This window comes from Heterostelium album (assembly GCF_000004825.1).
Source record: "Heterostelium album PN500 unplaced genomic scaffold PPL_contig9, whole genome shotgun sequence".
Lineage (NCBI taxonomy): Eukaryota > Evosea > Eumycetozoa > Acytosteliales > Acytosteliaceae > Heterostelium > Heterostelium album.
The window spans coordinates 667,927-695,911 of NW_008805086.1; the positions used below are offsets into that span (position 1 = coordinate 667,927).

The following is a 27,985-nucleotide window of genomic DNA, read 5'->3' on the forward strand; positions in this document are numbered from 1 at the left end:
TTTTTTTTTATTAGTTATAATGATATCATATAGATTACTACTGAGGACTTCGACGATATCATTGAAAGGAAGAAGAGGAATCATGAGTTCATCATCATCATCATCAACAACATCACCATCATTACCATATTCAACATCTGCATGTTGCTCAGCCAATCATATTAGCGAACAAAAGAAACAGGTCGAACAACTACAACAGCAACTCATTGAACAACAATTGAAACAACAACAACAGCAACAACAATCATCGGAATTCTGTAATCTCGATGCACAAAATCATTTGAAAAAATGTACAAGTATAGATAGTAATAATAAAACAACAACAACAACAGCTACTACAAATAATGTTGTATCACAACACAGTGCTGTACAACAACAACAAAAACAAGCGGTAAATCAACAGATACAACAGATAAAAGAGAAGAAGCTGAAGCCAAGTTTCTATCAGAGACCACTACCTGCACACCTCATTGCATTCTCCTCGGAGGAAGGAAGAAAACTCTTTAGAGAATCACTACAAGATGGTCACATGGAGGGTTATTTCTCATTGGCAGAACAATTTGTATCTCAAAGTGAACCTGCATGTATGTATATATATGAAATTTTTAAGTTTACAAACTAAAACAAACTTATCAATCAACAACCGTTCATAGTTTGTGGATTGGCAACATTGGCAATGGTTTTGAATGCTTTGAAAATCGATCCAAAGAGACTGTGGAAAGGTCCTTGGCGATGGTTCGCTGAGGATATGCTCGATTGTTGTGCACCTATAGAAACGGTAAAGAAGCGTGGTATCACATTCATGGAGTTTGCATGCCTTTCCAAGTGCAACGGTGCCAATATCAAATCGACGCGCGGTGACGACGCCACTCTCGAGCAATTCCGTCGCGATATTATCGAGGCGTGCTCCAAGCAGAGCGAACACCTGGTGATTTCATACGACCGAAAGGTTCTCGGTCAAACGGGATCCGGTCACTACAGTCCGATCGGTGGATTCCACGAGGGTCGTGATCTGGCACTCGTACTGGACGTCGCGCGATTCAAGTACTCGCCACACTGGGTTCCTGTGGAAGTTCTGTACAACGCGATGAAGGTGAACGATCCCGAAACTCAGAAACCAAGAGGTTACTTCCAGATCAAATCCGATCCAACCTACCAACCTTCGTTCTGCCACGTCAAGAACACACTGTCGTGGGCAACGATCGCCGACAAATTCACAAAGAATCTGCCCAAGATTCTCGAATCCGGCAATCCACAGACCATTCAGGACGTTGTGAAAATAACATTCAAGAATCTTCCACCGGAAACCATCTATGTTTTGTGTGCATACTCACATGAGCTGCACAAGAAGCTGATCAGTCCAGAGTCACGAATGACCTGGATCTCGTTTTTCGAGGAGATTTCCAAGTCGCCCGCTCACAAGCTACTGGACGAGATGATTAGAGCGGGCGATGTCGATTGGAGCATCACACATCAACACGACTCTCACAAGCAGCTGCGTGACATCTGCCATGACCATCCAACTGGTCTGGCCACCATTATATTCTTGGCATTCCCATCGGTCGTTTTCAACAAATTGCCCTATAAGCTGCGCGACGAGATGTCCACCCTCAGAAATCTCGATGGCATGAAGTCAGACTTGATTCACGAACTACTTACCATTCGTGAGGAAATGTTTCACGTGACACACAGACCATGTTTTTGTTCAGAGGAAAAAGATCAAACTTGTAATCCACATAGTAATCATGGTTGTGGAACAAATAATACTCATAGTTGTGGAACAACAAATAGTAATAATAACAATGACAACAACAACAACAACAATAATAATAGAAATTAATTTTAGTAATAGAGATATGGTATAGTATAGGAATTAAAAAGAATGGATATGGATAGGATAGGATTAGATTATTACCTATTGCGATTCTATTAAAATCTACAACAAACTCAACTATAGAAAGATTGAAAGATAGATAGCAATGAGATAGATAGAAGAAAAGAAAACAGTTTAGTATATCAATAATTATTATAGTAATAAATGTAAACAATTATATAAATTAAAATATCCCTCCTCTTCCTCCTTCCCTTCCCCTCCCTCCCCTCCCTCTCTACTACTACTACTACTTCAAACATCAACCTACCACCCTTTTTACATCCATTGTAATTGTAATTACATATATATGGTCCCTTTCCACTCGACTCAAACCAACCCAACCCAACACAACCCAACAACCCATCCCATTGCCAAATAACAAAAGATAAATAACGTTAAATCTTTTTTTTATTTTGTTGTTTTATTCTTTTTCGAAATGAACCAATCAATGATTCATTTCATATGTTTATATTATAAAATAATAATATTTCAATATAAAATTGAACAAATAAAAGATAATATAACATAATGAGCTTGCACATCATATCTTAAAGCAAACTTACAATTGATTGAAATGATTTTTATCTCCAAAACACATGTTCATTTACTAAAAAGGTTATAACTACACATGTTAATATAATATCAATATTAATGTGTATATGTTTTTTGTAAAATATAGAATATATATGGATAAATATCTTATTTACTATAAAAGGTTATATTGGTTTCAATAACAACTCTTATTGATTAGAGAACAGGTGATTCATCAATGATTATCGATTCTTTATTTTATCATCTATACTCTATGTTATAATGTATGATTGATTCCACTGCACTAATATAGTAAAAACATTCAAACTCTCTATCTTAATTTCATCTCAATAAACATTGGCTCCTTATAATAAAAAGATTTAATTAATTCAATTACCACATTGTCGGTTAGAAATTTGATCTTCAAAAAAATATTTATCTGATCACTTTTGAATAACAATAAAACACACACACACACAAAACTTTATCACAATAAAAATTGATTGTTAACAATCCCCCATTGTTTTTGTTGTGGTAATAACAAAAAAAATAAATAAAAAAGGGTGATATGGTATAGAAATAATTTTAAAACTTTTATAGGGTAAAATAATTTGTTTTAAAAATAATTCTTTATAGAAATAAATACAGATTAGATTTTAAAAGATATAAATATTTCCCATAAAATAATTATAATAAGTATCTGAGTTTTGATGATGAAATATTCTTTTTGAAATTTCAACAAAAATAGTAATAAAAAGATAAATATATTTTTTATCTACGAATTAATATTTATTATATCTAAAAAGATTACAAATGACGAGGAATAAAGTGATTTACAATCTTAAATTATCGAAATATTAATTTATTTTAAATGTAGCTCAAAGATATTGATAAAACATCTAATAACCTATTGAAAATGAATCTATCCAATAGGATTTTAGTTTGTTAATTCCTCTGTCCTATTAGAATTTAGATCAACTTTTCGAATCAATAGAGTTTTGTTTTTGTAATATAAATGATTCTTATCAATTTTATTGAATAGAATATACAAGGGAAAGTTGATATGAAAGGTTAACTATAAATTTTTGGTTTGATCATTATAGATCATCAGATAATGTAATTTTATCATTTTTACTTGTTACATTGTTTGTAAACTTTATTGAATACAAATTACATTCCTATATGAAATACAAAATAGAATAAACTAAAAATAAACCTCCCAAAGATATATATGATTTTAATTCCAATTGAAATGCTTTTTTTAGTAAATTAAATCAATTACTTATTATAAAAATAAACAACTTTTAAAACAAGAATTACTAAAATCAATCATTACAATATGAATGATAAATCTTTAACCTATTGATATTGTAAGACAAATATATGTGATCATGATATAAAAATCAAAATTCTTAACACACCTATAACAAAAGTACGAAAAGTGGTTGTAACAAGGTGGTTAAAATCGAAAGGTTATTTTTAAAGAATTTGTATTTAAAATGATTTATATAAAGAATAAATGTGGTGGTTGGGGTTTATTATAGTTGGTTGTATTTCTGTAACTGTTCCCCACTGCCAAATCTTTAAATTTAGATTTTAATTTCAAACTCTCAATAGATTACAACCAACAATATGAATAACGGGATTCTGTGATAAAGTTAATAAAAAAAGTTGGAAATAAAAATTACTCTGTAAAAACAATTTAAATATAGGTCAAAATTCTATTGGACAATCAAAATCAGAAATGGCTTATCTAGAGGATTATAAAAGGAATTTTTTTTAGTCTGACCATAACTCCATTTGGGGGGTGTTAAGGATAAAATAGTTGGTGATTTTCAAAGATTACTTTAGTTTGGGGTAATGTTAACTATTTGTTCTCTTCAAAAATAAGAACATTTCCACTGAGAGATCAACGATCACTATTTTTCGATGTATACAATCTCCATCTACTTAATATTACTAAACGAATTTGAAATTCAAAGCAGTAATCTCCTGATTCTATCACTGTTTATCAACAATTCATTTTTGTAGGTACACTATAATATTGTTTTCAAAATAAACAGTATCACTGGTAGAAATCAGTTACAACATTTAAATGTTGTTTGATTGCAATAAATACCCATTCCTTTGATATGTGATAAACGGATTGAAATCTTTTTAACAATTTGTGATTTATTAAAAAAAATAGTTGATCATTTTTAATTTTATATTAAAATAATTATTTAACTTTAGTAAAGATTCATCCTAATTTACTGGGGAGAGAATGATGTTTTTCTATATCTTTACAATCTATTACAAAGAGGTGTCTATAAAATAACCATATTTGATAATCTTGAAAATCAATGTTACTGGTTATTCACACCAAATGTATATGGCATTAGATACATTCATGTATCAATTTCATTTTATTCTGAAAAATGTAGGTACTTTTGAAGTAAAATGTGAAAACCCAATCACTTTATATATTAGAGGATAGATATTACCTTTAATTTAAATAATTGGATCACCACTCTGCAACAAAACAAAACAAAACTACCACTTCAAATTCAGTTGTGCGAGATTTATTTGTAAGAAATGTAGTGTCTCTTCATTTCTCTATAGATATTTGCTTTAAAGCAACATGTTTTATATTTATCACCAACCCCACTTTTATACAATTGACTGTTGATTTTCACCTCATATCAACAATCATCATCATCAATATCAACATCATCATCATTAATATCATTCTATCCAACAAATTATTCATCAATCAAATCATATGAATATAAGCACACTATATAGCCAGTGTTTGATTTGTGTGTTTACTATTTTTTTTTCTAATCACCACCCTGTTTCAAAATTCCAATATGTATAAAAAACAACCACAAGATAATTTCATAAGACATGACTCACACAAACACTCACACACATCACCACTATATCTAATACTATATATTCCCAGATAATTTTTATAAACAATTTCTTTTTGTTGCGACCGAATATAAATAACGAACCTGTGATCAGTTTCAAAACATAAAACAAAAACTCAAGAGAGAAACAAAACAAACAAACACTTCACCTAAAAAACTATAAAATTCCTGATTATTTTATATATATTTTTCCAAACCAAACCAAACCGATTTTTTTTTATATCTTTTATACTACACACATCCAATAAAAATGTTATACCGTAAGTTATTAAATATTAGAAAAGATATAATAACTATAATCAAATAACTAATATAATTATTTCCAAATATTATAGAAGCTTTGAAGAACCTCTCCACCTCATCCAACTCCTTCACCAACGGAAACAACAACATGAACACAAATATTGCCACAAATGTCTCCTCCTCATACAACAGCAACATAATGCAAACCAAGAATGCTGTTGCTTGGGGTTTCTGGTAAACACTTGTCAAAAAAATGTACTTTTAATCCAAAAAATATTTTCCAGTTTGAAAAAAGAAAAAAATATTTATTTTTGGTAAGTTTATTTATATCTAATATTAAATTAAGAATATTTTATTAATTCCAATTTTTAAAATTTATAGTTGCTACATTAATTACAAGTATAATAATCAAAAAAAAAAAAATGAAATTTAAATTAATATGTTTATATTTCATCCTCGAGTAATATGACTAAACAGTTGAATCAGTCATTAGTTTTTTAAAAAAAAAACAAAAATCATGTTGTTGTTGTTATAATATTTTTTAAATCCCAATTCTACTTTAAACCAATAAACAAAAAAACAAACAGATATAGTTAATTGTTTATCGTTGTTTAAAATCAAAAAAAAAAAAACTAAACCTTAAATTTAATATTTAACCTAAAATGAAATAATAATTTGAAAAAATCAATATTAATATATCTCTAGTAATAAAAAAAATAGAATTTAATAGGGGGAGGAGGTTTCAAATGTTATATTTGTATTTATATGTATATTTTAATGGGCAGACTGAGATTGAGAGCTTAGGAAAGCAGCCCAACCAAGATTTATTAGATTCATAAATAAAACTCTTTGTCTATTCGAAATGTAGCGGAATGAGATGATATTACAAAGCGGCCAAACAGCACAATCTACCAGATAGGTTTTTAGCCAATCGTTTTTCAGCTTCTCTTGAATCTGTGTCGACGTCTTGCCTTCCAAGACACCCATTCCTACGAAAAAAAATGCATCGAATATCGGTGCACACACCAGCTGATCTAGTCCGGATTTTATAATAACGTGTGTCATAACTTTCTTGGGGAAACTGGTATCCAGCAAGTGGTACCAATAATGGAATATAGGTCCTGTCGCAACCAAACCAAACACTGACATTCTCATCGCTCGCTTGTAATCGAATAGCCAGTCGGTCTTTCCTCTATTCTCTATATACTGTGACATTGTATCAGATACAAAATATAAAGTACCTGTTGTTATTGCCTATGCATATAATAATAATAAACGTTAAAATTTGATTAAATAGTATATGTTTTGTTTTGTTTTATTTTTTTGTATTGTAGTCATACCTTTGTCAAAACAGGTCTATTATGTAAAGCATTGATATATCCTTCATAAGTTCTCTGACCTACTTTACCAAGTCGAGGAAATAACTTTTGAAATGATGATCTGATTGTATTCATATTTATTCTCTTTATTCTCTATCTATTTGTACTATTTATGTAACTATATATATCTATATCTATGTTGATTGTAATTTTTACTATTATTATTATTATAAACAAATATCCATTATGTACTAATACTACTAATAGTGATTGATTGATTGAACAATGAAATGATTGATAAAACGAATTACTCAATTTCACAATCAAATGTAAATAGTGTTGTGAACGGGTGGGTGTGAAGATCGATCTATCAAAACTGATAAAGAACAATCAAATGTTAAACTTAAGTAAAGAACAATGTTGATAAATAAATAAGAATACTACTAAAATAGGTAATAATATCTAATCAATAGGACTCCTTTGAGTTAAGTTAACCAACCCTCTTAAAATCGATCATTCATTAAAACTCATTATTAGTCATTAAAAAAAAGAATTTTTTTTTTTTTTTTTTGTAAAACAAATTAATTTTTTATTTTAAAAAAATGATATCATACTTGTGATACACCTCAATTTTTGATCATTGTTTTTGCTAACAATAATCATATTAATTTATTCAAGTTGAACTGTTCTATCTGTTCTTTCAAAAGAAAAAGAAAATAACTAATAAATAAAAGAAAATATTTATTAAAAAATTTCTTTTTTTACAATATATTTGGTTGGATAAATCAAATATATACATTTAATAATAATATATAGTCTTTTGATTTTCCTTTTCCTTTGCTTTTATTTCATCTCCACATTTTCATTCAATATTGTTAATACAATCAATTTCTATTTTTTCTATTTTTTTATATCTTCTAAATCAGATCTTATAGATTAACAAACCACTTTGCGTTCATATTGACCTTAAAATCAGTCGAATCATACAAATCACCGTTCATTCATGCTAATTTAGAGTACAGATATTTAATGTTTAATCTTATGATTGTTGGTTCTATCTGACTTTAACCCAAAGACAACCCTTTTTTCACATACATACCCTTATTAATCCGTAACAAAACCACACTCACCAACCAACGATTAATATTGGTATCTACACAAATTAAATGATAACCTAACCTATCGGTAACTATATATATATATATATATATATATATATATAGGTAAAAAACAATCAAACAATTAAGTCAAAATGAATACAATGTGTTTATATATAAACATTGCTTGATGTGTGTGTTGTTTGAATGTGATGTGTGAGTGGTTTGAAATCAAATGAAAACAAATCAATCAAAAAAAATACATATACATATGCATTATATCACCTAGGTGTTAATAATGTAGTGTAGTAAACAAAACATATACAATTTAAACAACCCCTAAAAAAAAAATATATTTTAACCAAAAAAGGATATTTGTTTGATAACCCAACTAGATTTAAATAGACATAAATCAATTTAATATCAATATTTTAAAATATACTCTCTACTATTCTTATTCATATTAAAAACAAATTAAAAAAGTAGTGTATATAATAATCTATCTTACCATATTTGTGTTAAAAGAATGGAAAGATTGGGTCGTATAACTAATCCTTTAATTTCAAACGGGTTCCATAATTATGACTATGTTTAGTGCGTTTTGGGTTGTTGTCCGCATTTTTCTATTCTATTCTTTTCTATTCTTTTCTTTTTCCATTCTAACTATAATTAAAACACAACATAATCAAAAAAAAAAGAGTACTCTCTACAATACATTAAACATTCAAAGTTAATTCCACTGTACAAAATGTAAACTCAATATTTCAATATCAGCTTCAAAACAAGCAAAGCAAAAGCAAAACAAAGCAGAGCACAAGTGTAGTGTAGTGTGTTGTGTTGATTGATCAACAAACAAAACGACAGAGGTGTTGTGGGTGTTTTGAAAACATATGTCGAGTCAGTTATAATGACTGACTGACTAGATTGACAGAGTAAGTGATAATTCCTTTCATATCTCAAGTATATTGTTTCATTCAATTCAACAGTTTGATTTACTGACTTTAACTTTCAACAGTCGTCTTTCAAATATCAAATTCAATTCAATTCAAATCAAATCAAATCTACCACTACGACAATATTTTCAAAACATTTCCACAACAACAACATATGATATTAAAATAATAATATTATAATATCTTTTCTTGCAACAACAACAAACAACAACAATAAAAAACAGGAATAGTAATGACAATAACAATATTAAATAAATTGAAATTTAAATAAAATATTTAATTTTTTCCAATTGATTATTGAATTGTTTATTTATTTATTTTTATATTCTTTTACTTTATTTATTTAATTCATTCTGTTTGTTTGTTTGTTTGTACCAACAACTGTCAAATAATTAACACCACCGGAACCACATCATCAGCTGATTCTCACCAAAACACCTCATAAATAAATAGGAATTCTACCATATTTATATAAATAATTTATACATTTTCTTATTTATATTATTAACCCTTTTACTTTTCCTATTATTGTTTTTGATTAATTTAATTATAAATATTATTATTAAAGTATATCTATCAATCATTCATATGTATGCGGGTTAAATACAATAAATACTGCTTTGATTACAACAGTCATATGATTTAATTTTTGTTTCCTCTGACGTTAAGATTTATCAATCATTATTCATCATTAACAAAAACAACAATAACAATAATATATTTCCATTGATAACAATAATAAAAACTTGTACTACTACTATAATCAATAATTCTACAACTAATTTATATCAAATTTCAACTTTAGTTTTGAAAAATAATTAATAATATTTTTAACAATAACAACCTTAGATAAATAATAATAAATTGTCTTCACATATATAGTCTCCTTGTATTTTAATAAATATAATAAATAACCCTGTAATTTTAATTATAAACTTTTCCAAAAAAAAACCTTTGAACTGGAAATAATAAATAAAAACCCAAGATCTAGAAATAATTAATTAATAATAGTAATAATAATAAAAAATAATATAAACATAAATAGAAATAGAATAAAAGATGATGAATACTCCTATTGTTGAAATTATAAAGCAAGGTGCAGTGGCTGTTGAGGAGATTAGAGTCACACCTTCAAAGAACTCTGCGAATAAAACTAGATTTTTACCGACTTTTCATACCCCACCACCAGCCGGTGGTCACTTGATGCATCCGTTGCATTTGGCGGCACATCAATACCACCAACAAGCAATGATAAAGCAAGTACATGTCGTCGTAAAGAACACACCTTTCGGTATAACCATTAAATCAAACGATCCAACAAGAGTAAACTTTCACAACTATGTTGTGAAATCAACGTTGCTCTACGACTGCGATCCACCAAAGCCAGTGGATTTCATTCACCAGGAACCGCTACAGTATGTCGCCACTGTCAATGAAGAGGGTGACGAAGTAGTCGTCGACATTAAAATGAGTATCCTATCGAGTCAGCACCAAGGATCACTCTTCATTGTAGTACTCCACATCACCCATTCCACCGCGCCAACTCCATCGAACAGCGAGCCAATCAGCACCATCATGGCGCATCTCAATAACAATGCATTGACCAGCACTTCACTCCACCAGATGTGTGTAATTTCCCATCCAATTCGTATAGTTTCCAAAGTTGATCATGTCAAAAAAGAAGGTGTTCCAATCCTCAAGAAAAAGACATTCCACGAGATTCTCACTGACAAACTAAAAAAGTTACAAAAGTCGCAGGAAGGCCAATCGAAATGGATAAAGAATCTCTATGAACAACATTCTATTCAATTCGACTATCAACCATATATCAAGAAGGATTTAGACGACTGTAATAACTCAAACAACTCCACGCCAAGCTTTAGTGCCAGTCACTCTAGTCATGGCGACATCGATGACAACAACGAGAGTGACGACGATTCACCATCGACAAACTACAGAGACGACGACAACGATGAATTGAGCTGTCTCCAACAACAACAACAACAACAACAACATCTTCATCATCACAACCAACTGGCGAATCAACATGTCAGCAACACCACCGCTGCAGTCAACGGCGAAATGTATTTCCAAAACTCATTCAATCGTGTCGTCGAGGTCTACAAAATGGTTCCACTGGAAGACAAGAAAGATGCCATCAAGAAAATGGTGGAACTACTGAGAAGCGAGGATTTGGAACAGCTGGTAAAGATATTCATCGAGGAGCTGCATGGAATGGGTAATCTTACGGGTACCGGAAATTCGCCACTGAAAGGAAGCAGTGGATCGCCACAGTCCTACTCGATGATGGGATTGGGTGCCAACGACTATTTGGTGAATAATATCGGCCATTTAGCAGATGGTCAGCAGCACCACTTACACGGCTATCCAGACGAGGCGATGTCCGAGTGTCACTGTCCTGACTGTCCGTCCAAGAAAGAACTGGAGCGTTTTCAAGGTCTATTCTTGACGCCACAGCAAATGGGTCTGGCTATTTTCGATCCCAGTGCTACATCTCTATTGATGCCAATCACATCACCAACACTGACCAATCACAATACCACCAACACAAACACTGTAACAACAACAACATCATCATCGGCAATCACACCAACAAACAATGTAATATCACAACAACAAACAACAACAACTACATCATCTACATCAGATTGAATAAAAATGTATGGTTTAGTTTGTCAATAATTTAATCAAAGACTTTTCGAAATAAAAAAAATTTAGTTTTTTTTTCAAAAAAAAAAAGTCAGTTGCTCTTTTTTGTTTTTTGATGGTGCGATTCTCAGTCAACAAAAGGGTAGAAATTTAAGTTCTTTGCGCCCATTGCGCAATTCAGATTTCCCATCAATTTTTTTGTTTTTTTGTAAATTATTTTATTCATGAATTGCTGGTTAGGTGCTTATTTTATTTATGGAATCGATTGTAAAAAAAAAAGTGATTTAAATTTAGAATGATTTTTTTGTTTTAAAGCTGTTTTTTTGATGTTTTTTTGGTGTTTTTTGGTGTTTACCAAATCTTTGCTGATGTGATTTTGGGATGTTTTCGACAAGTTTGACTGAGCTTCTCATAACAAATTGGTATGCTACTTTCACCACCAATACACAACACATCCATCAAAGTAAAGTTATTTTTAAACTTAAGCAAAAAACTGTTCTCTAGATATTTGCAACATATATCTACTTTAGTTATAACTATTTTATCTATGTATATATTATAATAGTTATATTAAAACAACATAGATAGATACAAGTTAGATTAGATTAGATATAAATCAACATGTTGATTTCAAAATTATTATCCACTTGTCATTAGTTCTGTCATAGTGGAATTATTTTATTTTCTTTTTACCATATTTAAAAACTATGGAAGAAAACAAACATTCTCTTTGTAAGAGCAATAACAATAATAATAATAATAACAATAATCAAAATAACAATAATATACATACACATACTCATCCAAATCAACTAAATCAACAACAACAACAACAACAAGAAAATTGTGTAAATATAAATAGTTATAATGAAAATGGTAAAATTTTGGTTTCGTTTGACAATCAAGAACAAATTTCATGTAATGTTCCAAATACTTTGGCAGATTTTCTGTTAAAGTATATTTTACAGTTTCTCAGTTCCAATATCGATAGAATATGTTTGGTGCTCTCCAGTCGTAATCTCTATATGGCGAGAAACCGATTCCTCAGTTTCAACTTTAGCGAGCATCCAATCGATAATTGGGATGCTTTCGAGCGAAAATTCCGGCTGCGTTCCTTCAAGGAGATTTTGATTTCCTCTGTTATAGAATCGTCAGTGATCCACGGCTGCTCGGTATCTAACGCGCTCCTCGAGCGACAAGAGTCGCGTACGGGCATCAAGTGGACACCGCTCTCCAACGTCTGTCCTCAGCTTCTCACCACCACTTCACCGTCACACGAAATCATCCACGAAACGACGCACCTTAAGCTGGAATTCAACGAACCGATCGAATCCATGAGCATTCCGCCATCGGTGACACAGCTGCATCTCAGCCACAACTTTAACCAACCGATTCCCATTGGATTCCTGCCGGCGACAGTCAAGCACTTGATTCTCGGTCGCCAATTCCTCCAACCACTACACCCACTTGCCATACAATCGCTGACACACATCTCATTCAATCGCGCCAGCAACCTGGCCGTTCTCATTCCCGATGGATTGCCGGCTTCCATCCAACACCTGGAAATACAAAATCTCGACTCGCCCATCACTGTAAATCTACAACATATACAACATTTATTTATTGGACCTGACAGCTCAACAAATTCAACAAATTCACCAACAACTCAAACTCAACAACAACAACCACTTCACACACAACCGATAATCACAAAAATTCTAGACAATAGCATTCAACATCAAATTAAATATCTTACATTTACAAATAATTTCAATATTCCCGTGCAGGTAGATTCGATTCCCGACACGGTGCAGTGTCTTTCGTTTGGATGGTCGTTCAACCAGCCCATTCCAAAAGGATTGATTCCGGCGTCGGTCGAGCACTTGTCGTTCGGATTCATGTTTAACCAACCGCTACTCGAAGGAGTGATACCGGCGTCGGTAACACATCTCTCACTGGGCGACATGTTCAATTCCAAGATGGCGCTGCACAACACAGTTACGCACCTCACATTCGGTCGTAACTACCGACTTCCCATACTGCTGCGAGACTGCCTGCACTTCAGACGACTCAATCTCCACGGCCAAATCTACAATATCAGACCGATCTCTGAAAACTCATTGTTGATGGTTGACGACAGCCTACTCGGTGGTTTCTTAAAACTCGATGATTTGACCTTAAATTGGAATCTTCATACACCTTTTGAATCACTTTATAAATCACCAAAACCAAGTAATCAATCTTGTATTCAACAATAGAATATAAATATAATATAATAATATATAACAATCAATATTAATAATCGACTAAAGCCAAATGCCAATAAATTAAAGCAAAGTTTTCCTTGGCTTCAATTTTAAAAAAATCAAAAAAAAAAAAATCAAAAAAAAACAATTTTTAATTGCAAAAAAACGACGAATGTCTATTTCTTGAGAAGTAAACAACAACAGCTGTTAATCAATCTATATTAATAGTTTATTACTTATTAATATTAATAGAATTATAATATAATAAAATGAAGTTTAAAACACAAAAGAATTATAAGAAAATCATTAAATTTTATCAACTAAGTTATGGATATAGTGAACCTTATTCAGTTTTATGTATGTCATATGATTGACAATATTGTGTTATTCAAAAATAAAATAGAATGTATTTAAACTAACACCAACCAACTAATTTGAATTATATCAATATATATTATATATATATAGTGGAGCCAGAGTTTTTAAAGAGATCAAATGAGATCAATGTTATGTATAGAGAAGTCATTCCAAAGACATTAGAAGGACGATGTAATTTCTGTATGTATCTATATATAAATCTTTTTATTTTTTAGATCTAAAAAATTTAATTAACAAATAATAATATCAATTGTTTTAAAGATGTTACAACATGTGCAGTTGCAGAGTGTAAAAGAAGAGGTGAAGATTATAAACAGATTCTATCAATGGCAAAGAAGTTGGAATACTACAAGTGTGATCATGTACATGACAAAGATGAGGTGTATCTATCAAAGAAGTGTTATGCTGATTTGGCAAGTATGTTGTTGTTATCATATCAGATCAATAGTATATATTAATATTGTTCCATTTTTTCGCAAATATTACTTAAACTTTTAGTTAATAAACCAAGTACTTTTTATTTCGTCAATTCAAAACAATGATAGTAGATTCGATCTAAGACAACAACCAGGTGTACCTTTGCTTTTCCTCTTGACAAACAAGATCATTCTAGAGAAACCTTCAACTGCTTCACATCGTAGAACGCTTCAAACACATAAACTCTTAACAAAGACAGATGAAATAGATAAAGAACTCCTGCTGAAAGCAAAGTTTGGTGATAAATACATACCAAAGAGTATTAGAGATAAAGAGCATGAAGCAGAAGAGAAAGAGAAAGAAAAAGAAAAGGAAAAAGAGAAAGAAAAGGAAAATGATAAAGTTAAAGTAAAAGATATTGATTCCGAAAAGAAGAGAAAGAGAGAAGAGGTAGAAGGAGAAGAAGATGAGGAGGATGACGATAGTAGCAGCAGTAGTAGTGGTAGTGAAAGTGAAAGTGAATCAGAATCAAAAGATGGTGAAACAACAACAACAACAACAACGACAACTACAACAACAACAACAGAACAAAAGAAAAAGAAAAAGAAGAAAGAAGCAGGACCCAATCCATTGGCAGTCAAGAAGAAGCAGGTCGTACAGCCACCACGGCCAAAGAGAGTAGGTCAAAAGAAGAATCGTAGAAAACTTAGACCGTCGTCGGCAATCAAATACAAAGAGGCAAAGGCAGTTGAATTGGCAGCTAAAGAAGCAGCTAAAGCAGCAGCAAAAGCAGCAAGACAATCTTCAGCAATGGCAATGAGATCAAGACAACAACCACCACAACAACCAATGTTCGTTGAGGCACAATAAAATCGAAAAATATCTTATAAATTTATTTATATACATTTAAAAAACAACAACAAAAGTAACTTCATTATTATTTGAAAATTTTCTTTTTTAAAGCAAACAAAACAAAACAAAACAAAACAAAACAAAACAAAACAAAACAAAACAAAACAAATAACTCATTTCGATTTTCAGCGAAACGGAGATTGATCATCACGATCGACTAAAAAAGAAAAAGTCTAGACTTTTATTTTTATCAATATGATAAGGAATTGGAAAAGTCGATTAAATATACATCGGAAATTTCAATTTCTTTTTTTATTATTTTAAAATCGTTATTTGTTTTTTTGGATATTATTAGTTTTTAAACTTTAATTAAAATTTAATTATTTTTTATTGGTACAACCAACACTCTAGTCTATCTTAATCTGCTTATCAAAAAAAAAAAAAAAAAAAAAACCAATCAAAATTTTTGGAAATGATTCACTGTGAACATTGATAAACCCAACTTTTTTGATATTAAAATTAAAATTATCTTATTATTCTTGTCATTTTTTTCATACATTTTTATATATTTATAAATTTCATATATTCAAGAACTTAATCTAGATTAGGTTTAAACAACAACAACAACAATTAAACAATTCAACAATTCAACAGATTTGATCATTTCAATTTGGATTGTATTTTTAGATCTTGGTTTGATTGGAGACATTGAAATAGTATATAATATATATAGAAATATATAATAGTTGGAAATCGATGAATATGACATCAAAGAGAAATAAGTCATCTTCATCGTCTTCAACATCATCACCTTTAACTACTTCCGATGACAGAAATGACGTTAAGAGTTTAAAGGTTGCATTCTTACATCCGGACTTGGGTATTGGTGGTGCCGAGCGTTTGGTTGTCGATGCAGCGTTGGCGCTAAAGTGTAAGGGTCACGACGTCACCATCTATACATCGCGTCACGATCCACGTCGTTCCTTCAAGGAGACACACAACGGTGAGTTGAAAGTAAAGGTTGCCGGTTCATTCTTCCCGCGATCCATCGGCAATCGATTCATGGTGTTGTGTGCCATCATTCGTAACCTACTCTGTGCACTCTCGATTGTGTTCAGCGGCGTTCACTACGACCTGTTGTTCATCGACCAAATCTCAGAGGCTATTCCCATGTTGAAGCTGCTGATGCCACGCACCAAAGTTTTGTTCTACTGCCACTTCCCAGACAAGCTGCTGACACAGCGCGAGTCGCTACTCAAGCGTGTCTACAGAGCGCCAGTCGACTGGCTCGAAGAAAAGACAACGGGATGCGCCGATCGCACCGTCGTAAACTCTAAATTCACAGCTTCCATTTTCGCTCAGCATTTCCCTTCGATTCGCACGGAACCCGCTGTACTCTATCCTTGTTTGAACTTGAAGCAATACGATGAAACACAGGCTAGTCGTGAAGGACTGGACATCCCTAGTGACGACGACAACCGAATGTTAATCCTCTCGATTAACCGTTACGAAAGAAAGAAGAATCTGAATTTGGCGTTGGAAGCATTCGCCCTGACTCTGAAACAATCACCCACTACTCCGATTCAGCTGGTGTTTGCCGGTGGATATGACCCTGGATTGCGTGAGAACGTAGAGCATCTCCAAGAGCTAAAGGAACGCGCCAAACAACTGGGCATTGAGGATCGCGTCAGTTTCGTTTGTTCATTCAATGAAGAACAACGTTCATGGCTACTGAGAAACTCGTCGTGTTTGGTTTACACCCCGTCCAACGAACACTTTGGAATTACACCTCTCGAAGGCATGTATATGCGAATTCCAGTGATTGCAGTATCGAGCGGCGGACCTTTGGAAACCGTCAAGCATAAACAAACAGGATTCCTATGCGAACCAACTCCAGAGCAATTCAGTCAGGCATTCCTCGAAATCATCAATGACCCAAGTAGCGCCAAGTCGATGGGTGCCGCCGGTAGAAAATGGGTCGAATCCGAATTTTCATTCACTCACTTTTCAAATAGATTAGATCATATAGCTCAATCAATGGTATCAAATAATAGAAACAATAGTAATAAAGCTTTGTAATAAAATAAAATACAATAAAATATATAAATCATATTGAAAATCCAGAATACCTTCTTCTTTTAAATGATATTGAAATTGAAAGATTTATGACAACATAGCCAGGTTTTATTTTTGAACTATTCGTTTTGGTGTTTATTTGTTTTGAAAGAATAATTTTAATCATCATTTAAAGGAATATATTAAATATGGAAAAAATAAAATAAAACTAAAGATAAATCTTTTAAAAAAATAATGATTCTTAGAGTTGATTCTAGAACTTTTTTGATTTTTATTTTAATCCATTTTAGATATTTTTAAAGTATATTTTTGTTTTAAGAAATGTTTACAATGTATTAAGAGAAAATAGATTAATTAAGATAAAAATTAATTTTTTTAATAATTTTTTTCGAAAAACCCACCCAATCTGAGTAAAAAATGGATAGAAAATTGGTTCTTTGCATATCGAGATTGATGATTTTTGGGAACGTGGTAAACAATTATTTTAATAGATTGGTGGTTGTTCGAATTAATTCATCATTGGTGATGATTAATTATTTTTCATAATCATTTGGTGGTGATTCAATCAAACATTTAAAATGTAATTTTTTTTTGAATTATTCACAGCTTTTCATACATTGAACAAAACCTATAAAAAGGTGTATGTTTGATTACCTTATTCATTCATTAAATATATTTTGGTTTAAAAAGAATATCATATAATTATCACTTTTGATTTTATACTATACTTCCTTATATCAATATCAATTTGTCTACCTGTAAAAGAATTATTTTTAATTAAAGGGGAGAGAGATAAAAATTAAAAAGTGTTCTGTTACTGCGCGTGTTCTGCTTTACTACCACCTACTACTGTTCAATATAATTTATACATATCATAAAATTTCCATCGCAATACCAAAAAATATAAATTTAAAAATAGAATTTCAAAAAGTATTAATCATTTTTATTATCTTTATCTGTTTGTATTGCCAACAACAAATTACTGCTGCCACTGCCAACAACATAATGTCATCTACAACTTCTACTACTGCTAACACCAAGAGTAATGGTGATGCTTCTCCATCGCTAGACTTTGAACTTGTTGAAAAATTACAAGAGACCAACCTCAATACCTTTGAGGAAGTACCTCCAAAGAATACCTGCTGTGATCAAAGTACCAATAAGACTTGTACTGAAGATCAAGAATGCTGCGTAGATCGCTCCCAATGTAAGTTAAACACTATTGAGTGTAGCTCTCCAGCTGGACAAGAACTTTCCGGATTTGAATGTGGACCACACCGTCACCATGGATATCACGGTCACCACGGACATCATGGTCATTGTCCTCATGGTCGTCATGGTCATCACGGACACTATGGTCGTCATGGTCATCACGGTCATCACGATCACCATGGACACCATGGTCATTGTCCACACGGTCACGGAAACCATGATCATGATCACCACGGCAATCATGGTCATCACGATCACCATGGACACCATGGTCATTGTCCACATGGTCACGGAAACCACGATCATGATCACCACGGACATCACTGTCCACATGGTCATGGACACCATGGAAATCACGGTCATCATGGTCGTCATGGTCGTCATGGTCGTCATGGTCGTCACGGTCACCATGGTCATCATGGACATCACAGTCATCACCACAGTGCTCCAGAAGATCAACAACTAGTTGATATTCATAAGGTAAAGTGTGAGTTTGATGAGAATATTATCCATGAGATTACTTGTTATGCTCGTTCTAAAAAGTTGGAAGAGGAAGTAGCCAGCAACCAAGAACAAACTAAGGACGATAAGACTGTCCAGTTTGATATCAACATTGATATGGATGATGAAGAAATTGATTGTGGTAAGGACAACTCTTCCAAGTGCCACTTCAAGCAATCTACCGGTCCCTATGACCGTCCGTGTGGTGACAAAGAACAATTCCGTAGCCGTGGTTGGGGAAGAAGACATGGTCGTAGAGGTAACCATTTCGAAATGCCATTCCCAGAGGATTTCCAAGGTTTCGGTCACTCTGAATTTGCTCACCCAGGATTTGGACACCATCATGGTTTCGGTCATCGCGGAGGTTTCGGTCACCACGGTTTCGGTCATCATGGATTCGGTCATCGTGGAGGTTTCGGTCACTCTGAATTTGCTCACCCAGGATTTGGACATCATTATGGATTCGGTCATCGTGGAGGATTCGGTCACCACGGATTCGGTCATCATGGATTCGGTCACCACGGATTCGGTCATCCAGGATTCGAAGACTATGGATATGATCATCATGATTATCCATGCCAATATGAATCTCATGGAAATCCTCATTGCCAAAAGGAAAAGACATCCAACAACAAAGATGAAAACAACAACAACAACTAAATTGAAAATTTCGAATTAGAGTTGTCACCAATTGGTGAGAAGTTAACTGGTCCATCGCATCACAATTTAAATTTCTTTAAATAAATTTCTTACCTTTTTAATTGTTTTCAATCAATCAACTAATATATAACTATTTTAATATATCTATATTTTTTTTATATTTTTTTATATCAATAAATAATAATAAGTATTTATTTATTGTTGACTTGGAGGTTGTTTTTCATAGTCTACTTCTTTGTGATAGTGATTACAAAAATCATTTAACATCCATTTATATTGATTACTATGTTTACGATGATTGGAGAGTGTCGAGTCTTTCATTGATGTTTCATAGATTGCGAAATTCTGTTTGAGAGGTGGTGCTGCTGCCGCTGCTTCCTCTCTGTTTGAGGGTAGCCGGAATGTATACATCTTTCTAACAACTTTCGAACCTGGACAATCGGTGACATCGACATCCTCGAGCATTTGCAATCCTTGGTTTCTAGCGGCAGCCAACAAATCGTTGTCAGGCTGTGGCAGCGATACGACAGTGGTGAAAATACCGGTGTCCGGTCGTAGCAGTCGTACGACGCTTCCAATCAATTCGTCCATCGTTAGGGTGTGAGTGTGTCGCGCGATTCTCCTGCTCTTGTCCATCGACGGCACGAACTTGTCGATCTTGACCTCGGTGGGGAAGTAAGGTGGTGCACTGATGATCAAATCGTATTTCGAATCGGCCGGTGATTTCAGTGAGAGCAGCGCTTCGGTGTTCTTCTCCATCGGTGCAGTCGGAGTGACGTGCGGTTCGAACTGTTGAATCGGTGTATTGAAAACGAAAACATTCTTTATCCAATCGCACGCGCCTTTCTTGTAGATCTCATCGATGTTGATGGTCGCTTGTTTCACAGCGTTCTCGTCGATATCAATAGAATTTATAACGGCACCGCTACAAGCGAATCTCTGACATAACATTATACTTAGAACTCCACTACCAGTTCCAATATCTATATTTTTTTTTTATCAATTAGTTAGTTGGTTAGTTGGTTAGTTAGATAGTTATTTTATTTATTTTTATATTGTCATATGACTCATGTTGCTTTACGTTACCTAAAATATATTTTGGGAAATTGTTGTTTGTTGGTTTATTTACGATATCATCTGATTTTCCGAATTCATAGTTGTATGCTTGGTTGGACCAGACCAATTGATCTAAATCTAAATGTGTTTGATTGGGTGGATTCGGTTGAAATTTAGCTATTGATGTATATCCTGCGATTATAAGAGCATCGGTTCCAACTTTCTGTCCACAGTGTTCTTGATGAATCTCATAATGCTTGAAATAGAAAACACCTTTATTTCTTTTCTTTTTCGATATTTTATTTTCATTATCATTATTATTATTATTATTATTTAATATTTTATCGTCATTGTTATTATTATTATCGTTGTTGTTGTTGTTGTTGTTGTTACTGTTGTTTTGATTTATCATCTTCGTTTATTTGCTATTTATGTTGTTAACGTTGTTGCTGTTGTTTAATGTTGATGCTGTTGTTTATTATAATTGATCTTTTTGTTTGGTTGTTTTTCTATTAAAAAAGAAAGAAACAGAAGCAGCAATATTAATAAAGATGCAGCAAAGATATAATAATGGAAAACAAAAAACACTAGGTTAAATTCAAGTTGGAAGAAGTAATGGGGTGAATCTTCTGTGGTTAATTATAATCCATTAATCGCTATTTTTTTTTATTTTTTTATTTTATTTTTTAGTTTAATTGTTTTAATAAACACACTCTCTCTTTAACAACAACAAAAAACAAACCAACCAAAACAACAATTTTTTTTAATAATCTTTACCATTAGTTAAACAATATTGTTATGATGTTGTAATAAACAGTCACACAACATACACTAATATATATATTTATATATAAATATATTCTTTTTTATTATTTATTCTTTATTATTATTTTTATCATTATTATTATATTTTGTTATTTTTTGTATTGTTCAGTCAAAAAAAAACCAAACAAATATATTCAATTTCAAATCAAAAGTAGTTTTTAATAATAGTAATAACAATAGGTAGTCACGTTTTAGATTGGAAATTGTATCAACAACAATATAATAATAATGTTTGATGAATAATGATTGTAGATAATTTAAATCAACTTCCCTATATCATTATTATAAAGATATTCTCTTATTGTAACAACAATGTTTTATCGTCGAATTACTTTCAGATGTCTTTGGTATGTCGATTGTGGCGGAAGCGAACTTCTCAGACTATAAAGGTCATCGATTTGTCAGATATTGAGATTTATAATACACCTTGGGTCGACACATTCTTTCAGAGTTTTACATCGTTGTTGGTTCTCCGACTGAAACAATGCACGTTGGAGCTGAATCAACTGTCGGCGTTACTCTCTTACTTTCAGTCACTGATCGAAGTCGACATCTCATTCTGCAAACTGCATAGCGTTGAACATGCCATGGGCATTGTCGATACGGGACTGTCGGTGTTCCTCGAGCGCCTAGAGAAACATCCGTCCCTCGAGAATCTCTATCTCAGCTTCAACCATCTCGACACCAAACTGACACAGGACCTGCTGGTATTGTCGCGTATCCCCAATCACTACAAGATCAACCTCACCATCAATCTCATGTTTGCCAACGGCTTCAACATCATCTGTGAAATCATGAAATCGAATCAATCGATCATCAAAGCGCTCAATCTCAACAAATCAAAGATCGGCAGGGAAACCAACTCGCTGGTGGCATTCTCTGATGTGCTGAAACTGAATCACAGTCTGACGTCGCTCGACCTCAGCTCCAACCAGATCTCAGACTCGGCCGCCAAGATACTCTCAGAGTCGCTCGCCACCAACGACACACTGGTGCAACTGAATCTGTCATTCAACGAAATCAAAAAAGAAGGATCGGTCGCGCTCGCCAACGCACTGAAATCCAACCGATCCATAGAATCACTCAACTTTTCATATAATTTCCTCGGCGAGGAAGGTACACGTGCATTTTCCGACCTGATTGCAACCAACACCACACTCACTGATCTCAATCTTTCGGCCAACAAAATCACGTTTTTCAATGTACCACAAATAGCGAATGCACTGGCTGCCAACAAAACACTGCGATCTCTCAACTTTCTGAGGAATATGATCGACCAGGTCGGTGCAGAATACATCTCACAGGGACTACACTACAACCAATCCCTGACTTCTCTCAACATCTCATCGAACAAATTTGGTAATCTCGGTGCTGTCCTGATTGCCAAAGCACTGAGTAGCAACAGAGATACAAAGATCACTGAAATCAACATGAGCAGCAATTGTATTGAGGATGAAGGTGCTGCCTCATTTGCTGCGGTCGTCCTCCACAACAACACAGTGACCTCTTTGGATCTCTCGGTTAATTGGATCAACAGCGATGGTGTCGTCGAGATTGCCAATGCTTTTCTCGAGAATCCCAATTCGACAATCACATCGATCGATCTTAGTTGTAACACGATCTGTCCAAAGGGTGCTCGTGCCATGGCCGAAGCACTCTCTGTCGATTGCGCACTGCGACATATCAACTTTTTCAGTAACAACATCGAGACCGACGGTGCATACGAACTCTCGAAATCCATTATCAAGAATCATACACTGACGTCGCTCGAGCTATCGACCAACCTCATTGGCAACGAAGGAATCAAGTATCTCAGTCAAGCGCTACTCGAGAACAACACTATCGTCTCACTTTCACTGTCACAAAGTCTCATTGCCTACGAGGGAATCAAGTATCTGGTGTCACTGATCAGTCTCAACCATACACTTACATTTTTAGATCTCTCATACAACTTTATTGGACCTAAAGGAGCAGAAGAACTAAGTTTATCATTAGAGAATAACAAAACAATAACTTCTCTCGATTTATCGTCCAATTCGATAGGAGATGACGGCGCCACTGCAATTGCTGGAATCTTCCCCAAAAACAACACACTACAACGTCTCTCGCTTTATAATAATAAGATTGGTCCAAAAGGTGCTAAACCGATCGTTGAAAACCTACTTAAGAACCATTCTCTTTATTCAATTAATTTGTTAGCGAATCGAATCGATGCATACATATTAAAACCAATTGTAAAAAGATTAGAACATTTATTGCCTGCGCCATCATAATCGACTACAAATCACAACAAATCACAAAAAAAAAAAAAACAAACAAACAATATGTATATAATAAAAAATTAATCCAATCCCTCCTTCAATATTTATATTTATAATCTAAAAGTTAAAAGTTTTACTTAAATTTATTTAAAAATTTAAATAGTAATAACATTATCATTTGATTGTTGTTTGTTGGCTTTGGCTGCTTCAATCTTTTGACGATTCAAAAAGAATTGTTGTAACGATGTAAGAGAAGAGCTGATGTTCTTATTGTTCGTAATACAGACTCGCGCCCATTTCGAGAAATTAGTCCACAATGATGGATTGGTGAATCTTTCATCGATCAACAGAATTGAACCAAAGTCATCTTTATGTCTGATGCATCTACCTAAAGCTTGATTAAGTGCTCTATATGCTTGTAAATTATACCATCTACATTGTAGAATTTAAAGATAGAAAAATATAAGTATTTAGAGAAAGTGAAAAATATTAAATTGTTTATATAATACTTACGAACTACCATTCATCATTCCTTTTTTTGAATTTAATTCATTATATTTCTTTTTTAAATCAATCTTTAAATCTTTGCTATAAATTACAAATATTTTTTAATATGAAAAAGTTAAATTAGCTACAAATAAAAATCTATTTGACATTGAAGATTATATAACTTACAAATTTGGATAAGGAATACCAATGATTATGACACCTCTAGCGAATTGATCAGAAAAATTAATACCTTCACTAACTTTACCTCTATAAATCGAAAAAAGTAAACCACCTCTTTTTGATTGAACCGCTTTGTTATAATCATTTAAAACTGGTTGGAAATCTTTTGCAAATTTGGGTTCTTTCAAAAAAAAATATAATATTAATAAAGTTAGTTCAAATGTTATAAAATAGTATTTAGTTTAGTATAGTTACCAGTAAAAATAGGTTTAATTCTATCTATTAAATCGTAGACACCAGTTTTCTTCCATCTCAAGATCATCTTATCCATAAAAAAGTAGGATGGGAAGAATACTAGAACACCATCTGGGATTAATTCAATGTGTTTTAGAATAGCATTACCAAGTGCATCTTGAAAAACAAGCATATCAGATGATTTGAATGTAGCATCAAGTTTAGTATTGTTTGCACCAAAACCTAATGTACCGATCCAAACTCTTTTTGTAATATCTTCTAAATTACCAAGTTCAGCTGTAATTGGAAACTAAATGTTTAATTAATTAAAAAAAACAATATTAATTTAATCAACAGAAAAATAGATGATATTTATATTTAAAATACTTACAGGTGCACCCAATTCACTGGCAAACGAAGAGAGAGGCGACAGTGTACCGGATGTCAAGATGACGGAACGTGTATTTTCAGAGATTGATTTGAATGCTACTCTTGGATTCATTGACCAAATACCAAATACATGTTTCCACTTTGTACCTTCTCTAACTGCAATAATTATAGTTTTAAACAATTAATTTATGTTTTGAACTAATAATATTAAGTAAAATGACATTACCTATTTCAGATTGTTTTTGTAAAACAAATTTAAAATCCGGTACGTATTCAGGATATTCAAAGAGGAACCAAGCAGTCTTGAGTATCTCATTGAAAATGATAGAGGTTTTGGGTGTCAAGATATCTGGTGTATCTCTCTTGTTGCCGTTGCTATTGCCACCAGATCTGTTTGGAAGTGGTGGCATTCCCATTTCCTTACGTACCTTATTCATTAGATGTCCATTGACTTGACTGCCAGTTGTACTATTTCCACCGCTACTTCCACTACTACTACTACCACTATTATTATCTTCTGAATCCTCTTCTGTAATCTTTGTGAATGTATCTAAAATAAACCTATAATTTCCTTTATGAATACCCATTTCCGATAGAATTCCAAGTATTTGAACTCCATGCCACCTACATATAAATAAATATTGTTAATATTACGATGAATAGTGTCTATTAAAGAAAAAGTGTTCACTTTATACATACACATTTGCTTGTTTTTCAAAATCAATATCTTTTAATGTTTTGATCTTGTTTTCCAACCAATTGTTGATTCCTTCACCGAGTTGATAGATGATCTTTAGATTTCCAATCATACCGGCTGGTAGTAATGAATCGAGAATGTGTGGTTTCAAGTTGGTGTAGATCGATTCCTGTAGATCCTCTCTGACAATGTCGAAGCTAGCGGCAGACATCAAAGCATCTTCAATATTGTGAGCTTCGTCAAAGATCACAATCGAATTGGTGAATTTGTCTTTGAAATGCGAACGAATAGACATGTCAATGATATAGTTGTACGGACAGAATATCAGATTGGCAGTGGGCACCATCGATTTCGATGCAAAGTACGGACATTCTCTGGTTTCTTTACCGGCCACACGGAAATCCTCGATGTCCCACACCTGGTGAGGTGCACCACTGAATTGCGTCGCCAGATTGTAGGTCTTTGACTGCCGGTGGAAGATACACTCCTTGTCTTTGACCATCTTCTTGCAACGCTCTTTCTTTGAGTAGAGACCCTCCAGCTTTGAATTGACACAGTACTGATCTCTCGAACCGAGAACCACCATTCTCGGTCGGTACGGTGTCTTTCTCAGTTCATCTGTCAGCTGTTTAATCTGAGAGTGTGTTCTCGAGCAAAAGAAGATTGTCGGTACGTTTATCGAGCCATCTTCATCATCGTCATCATCTTCATCTTCTTTCTCCTCTTTCTCCTCTTCTTCATCATCATCAGTGTCACCAACATATGTATAGTTATTATCGTCCAACTTTGTCTTTTTCAAATTATTACCAATTGCAGAATCACTTAAAGCTCGCTTATTATTGTAGTTTAAGTTGTAATTACTGTTTGTCTTTGGAATGTAGATGTCCGATTGCAGATTCTGGTCGTCATCTACTTGTGATTCATCGTCGGTTCTGAACGTTGTGTTTACACTAACGTTGATAGGTGATGATTTACTCTTCTTTGGTTTGTTTGCATTTCCCTTTGGTTTGTTGTTGTTGTTTTGCTTTGCCAATTTCTTTGCAGCTTTGATCTTTGCCTTCTCAGCAGCGTTCACTTTAGCATTTTCTTGTTGTCTTACAAACTCTACCATTTGCCATTCAAGAGTAGCACAGAGCAATGAGAGTGTCTTTCCAGTTCCGGTTGCCGATTCCAACAGTGCATTATGACCACCTTTCAGCGCCTCTAGAATCTGATGCATCATCGTCGATTGACATTCATACGGTTGAAAAGGAAACTTTACATTATAACCATTGATCAAATATGTATTATTACCAAGTGATTTACATTCTACTTTAACATCACTATTACTATTACTATTACTATTACTATTACTATTACTATTACTATTACTATTACTATTACTATTACTATTACTATTGCTGTTGTTTAAAGGTGAAGTATTATTATTATTAGTTGTAGTAGTTGTAGTAGTGGTTGTTGTTGTTGTTGTTGTTGGTGTTGTCGAATCTTTGATATTTAAAGTTCCAGAGTTTAAAGGTGTATTTATAGATTTATTAACAATAAAGTTATTATTTAAAATAGTTGGTTGTGGTTTGTATGCAGATGATGTTAAAGGTTTAAGTGGTAATAGCTTAAGTAGTTTGGGTATTGCCGGCTTAGGTATTGGTGGTGTAGATGACTGTGATGATGAAGATTGCTGAGATGATTGACTGTTATTATTATTCATGACTAACTGTCTTATTATTTTACTTTTTGTTAAACAAACAAATACAATATTGTTTAATTAACCAAACTAAATTAAATTAAACCAAACTCTCAAAGAAAGATTAATCTCTCACTTAAAAAAAAAACAAAAAACACACATTAAAATTAATAACAAGCATTTACCAATCCTTTTCGGTTTTGCATCTTCGCAACTTTCGTTTTTAAAA

The 27,985-nt window shown here is 33.0% G+C and overlaps 10 protein-coding genes across 10 annotated transcripts; 7 read left to right on the forward strand and 3 right to left on the reverse strand.

Annotated features, from left to right (window-relative positions):
- Nucleotides 1-82: 82 nt before the first annotated feature.
- Nucleotides 83-744, forward strand: PPL_04428 (uncharacterized protein; the record flags this gene model as incomplete). Its single annotated transcript, XM_020575330.1, has 2 exons — nt 83-584; nt 611-744. The coding sequence occupies 2 exons, from the start codon at nt 83-85 to the stop codon at nt 742-744; spliced, it is 636 nt and encodes a 211-aa protein (XP_020434850.1).
- Nucleotides 745-1,435: 691 nt separating this feature from the next.
- On the forward strand, nt 1,436-1,840 carry PPL_04429 (uncharacterized protein; the record flags this gene model as incomplete). The annotated part of the gene is made up of 1 exon (XM_020575331.1): nt 1,436-1,840. One exon carries the CDS (start codon nt 1,436-1,438, stop codon nt 1,838-1,840), a length of 405 nt encoding a protein of 134 aa, XP_020434851.1.
- A 4,493-nt stretch (nt 1,841-6,333) lies between these two features.
- Nucleotides 6,334-7,013, reverse strand: PPL_04430 (Mpv17/PMP22 family protein; the record flags this gene model as incomplete). The annotated part of the gene is made up of 3 exons (XM_020575332.1): nt 6,334-6,412; nt 6,707-6,813; nt 6,900-7,013. 3 exons carry the CDS (start codon nt 7,011-7,013, stop codon nt 6,334-6,336), a joined length of 300 nt encoding a protein of 99 aa, XP_020434852.1.
- Nucleotides 7,014-9,987: 2,974 nt separating this feature from the next.
- On the forward strand, nt 9,988-11,601 carry PPL_04431 (putative transcriptional regulator; the record flags this gene model as incomplete). Its single annotated transcript, XM_020575333.1, has 1 exon — nt 9,988-11,601. One exon carries the CDS (start codon nt 9,988-9,990, stop codon nt 11,599-11,601), a length of 1,614 nt encoding a protein of 537 aa, XP_020434853.1.
- A 704-nt stretch (nt 11,602-12,305) lies between these two features.
- On the forward strand, nt 12,306-13,856 carry PPL_04432 (uncharacterized protein; the record flags this gene model as incomplete). Its single annotated transcript, XM_020575334.1, has 3 exons — nt 12,306-12,553; nt 12,659-12,748; nt 13,700-13,856. The coding sequence occupies 3 exons, from the start codon at nt 12,306-12,308 to the stop codon at nt 13,854-13,856; spliced, it is 495 nt and encodes a 164-aa protein (XP_020434854.1).
- Nucleotides 13,857-14,113: 257 nt separating this feature from the next.
- utp23 (U3 snoRNP protein) lies at nt 14,114-15,509 on the forward strand (the record flags this gene model as incomplete). The annotated part of the gene is made up of 4 exons (XM_020575335.1): nt 14,114-14,201; nt 14,313-14,393; nt 14,484-14,639; nt 14,734-15,509. 4 exons carry the CDS (start codon nt 14,114-14,116, stop codon nt 15,507-15,509), a joined length of 1,101 nt encoding a protein of 366 aa, XP_020434855.1.
- Nucleotides 15,510-16,253: 744 nt separating this feature from the next.
- alg2 (alpha-1,3/1,6-mannosyltransferase ALG2) lies at nt 16,254-19,940 on the forward strand (the record flags this gene model as incomplete). Its single annotated transcript, XM_020575336.1, has 2 exons — nt 16,254-17,553; nt 18,487-19,940. The coding sequence occupies 2 exons, from the start codon at nt 16,254-16,256 to the stop codon at nt 19,938-19,940; spliced, it is 2,754 nt and encodes a 917-aa protein (XP_020434856.1).
- A 195-nt stretch (nt 19,941-20,135) lies between these two features.
- Nucleotides 20,136-21,408, reverse strand: PPL_04435 (uncharacterized protein; the record flags this gene model as incomplete). The annotated part of the gene is made up of 2 exons (XM_020575337.1): nt 20,136-20,923; nt 21,027-21,408. 2 exons carry the CDS (start codon nt 21,406-21,408, stop codon nt 20,136-20,138), a joined length of 1,170 nt encoding a protein of 389 aa, XP_020434857.1.
- Nucleotides 21,409-23,251: 1,843 nt separating this feature from the next.
- On the forward strand, nt 23,252-24,094 carry PPL_04436 (uncharacterized protein; the record flags this gene model as incomplete). Its single annotated transcript, XM_020575338.1, has 1 exon — nt 23,252-24,094. The coding sequence occupies one exon, from the start codon at nt 23,252-23,254 to the stop codon at nt 24,092-24,094; it is 843 nt and encodes a 280-aa protein (XP_020434858.1).
- Nucleotides 24,095-24,237: 143 nt separating this feature from the next.
- Nucleotides 24,238-27,780, reverse strand: BRIP1 (DEAD/DEAH box helicase; the record flags this gene model as incomplete). Its single annotated transcript, XM_020575339.1, has 8 exons — nt 24,238-24,514; nt 24,596-24,670; nt 24,758-24,932; nt 25,007-25,295; nt 25,377-25,531; nt 25,602-25,999; nt 26,075-26,904; nt 26,986-27,780. 8 exons carry the CDS (start codon nt 27,778-27,780, stop codon nt 24,238-24,240), a joined length of 2,994 nt encoding a protein of 997 aa, XP_020434859.1.
- Nucleotides 27,781-27,985: the final 205 nt, after the last annotated feature.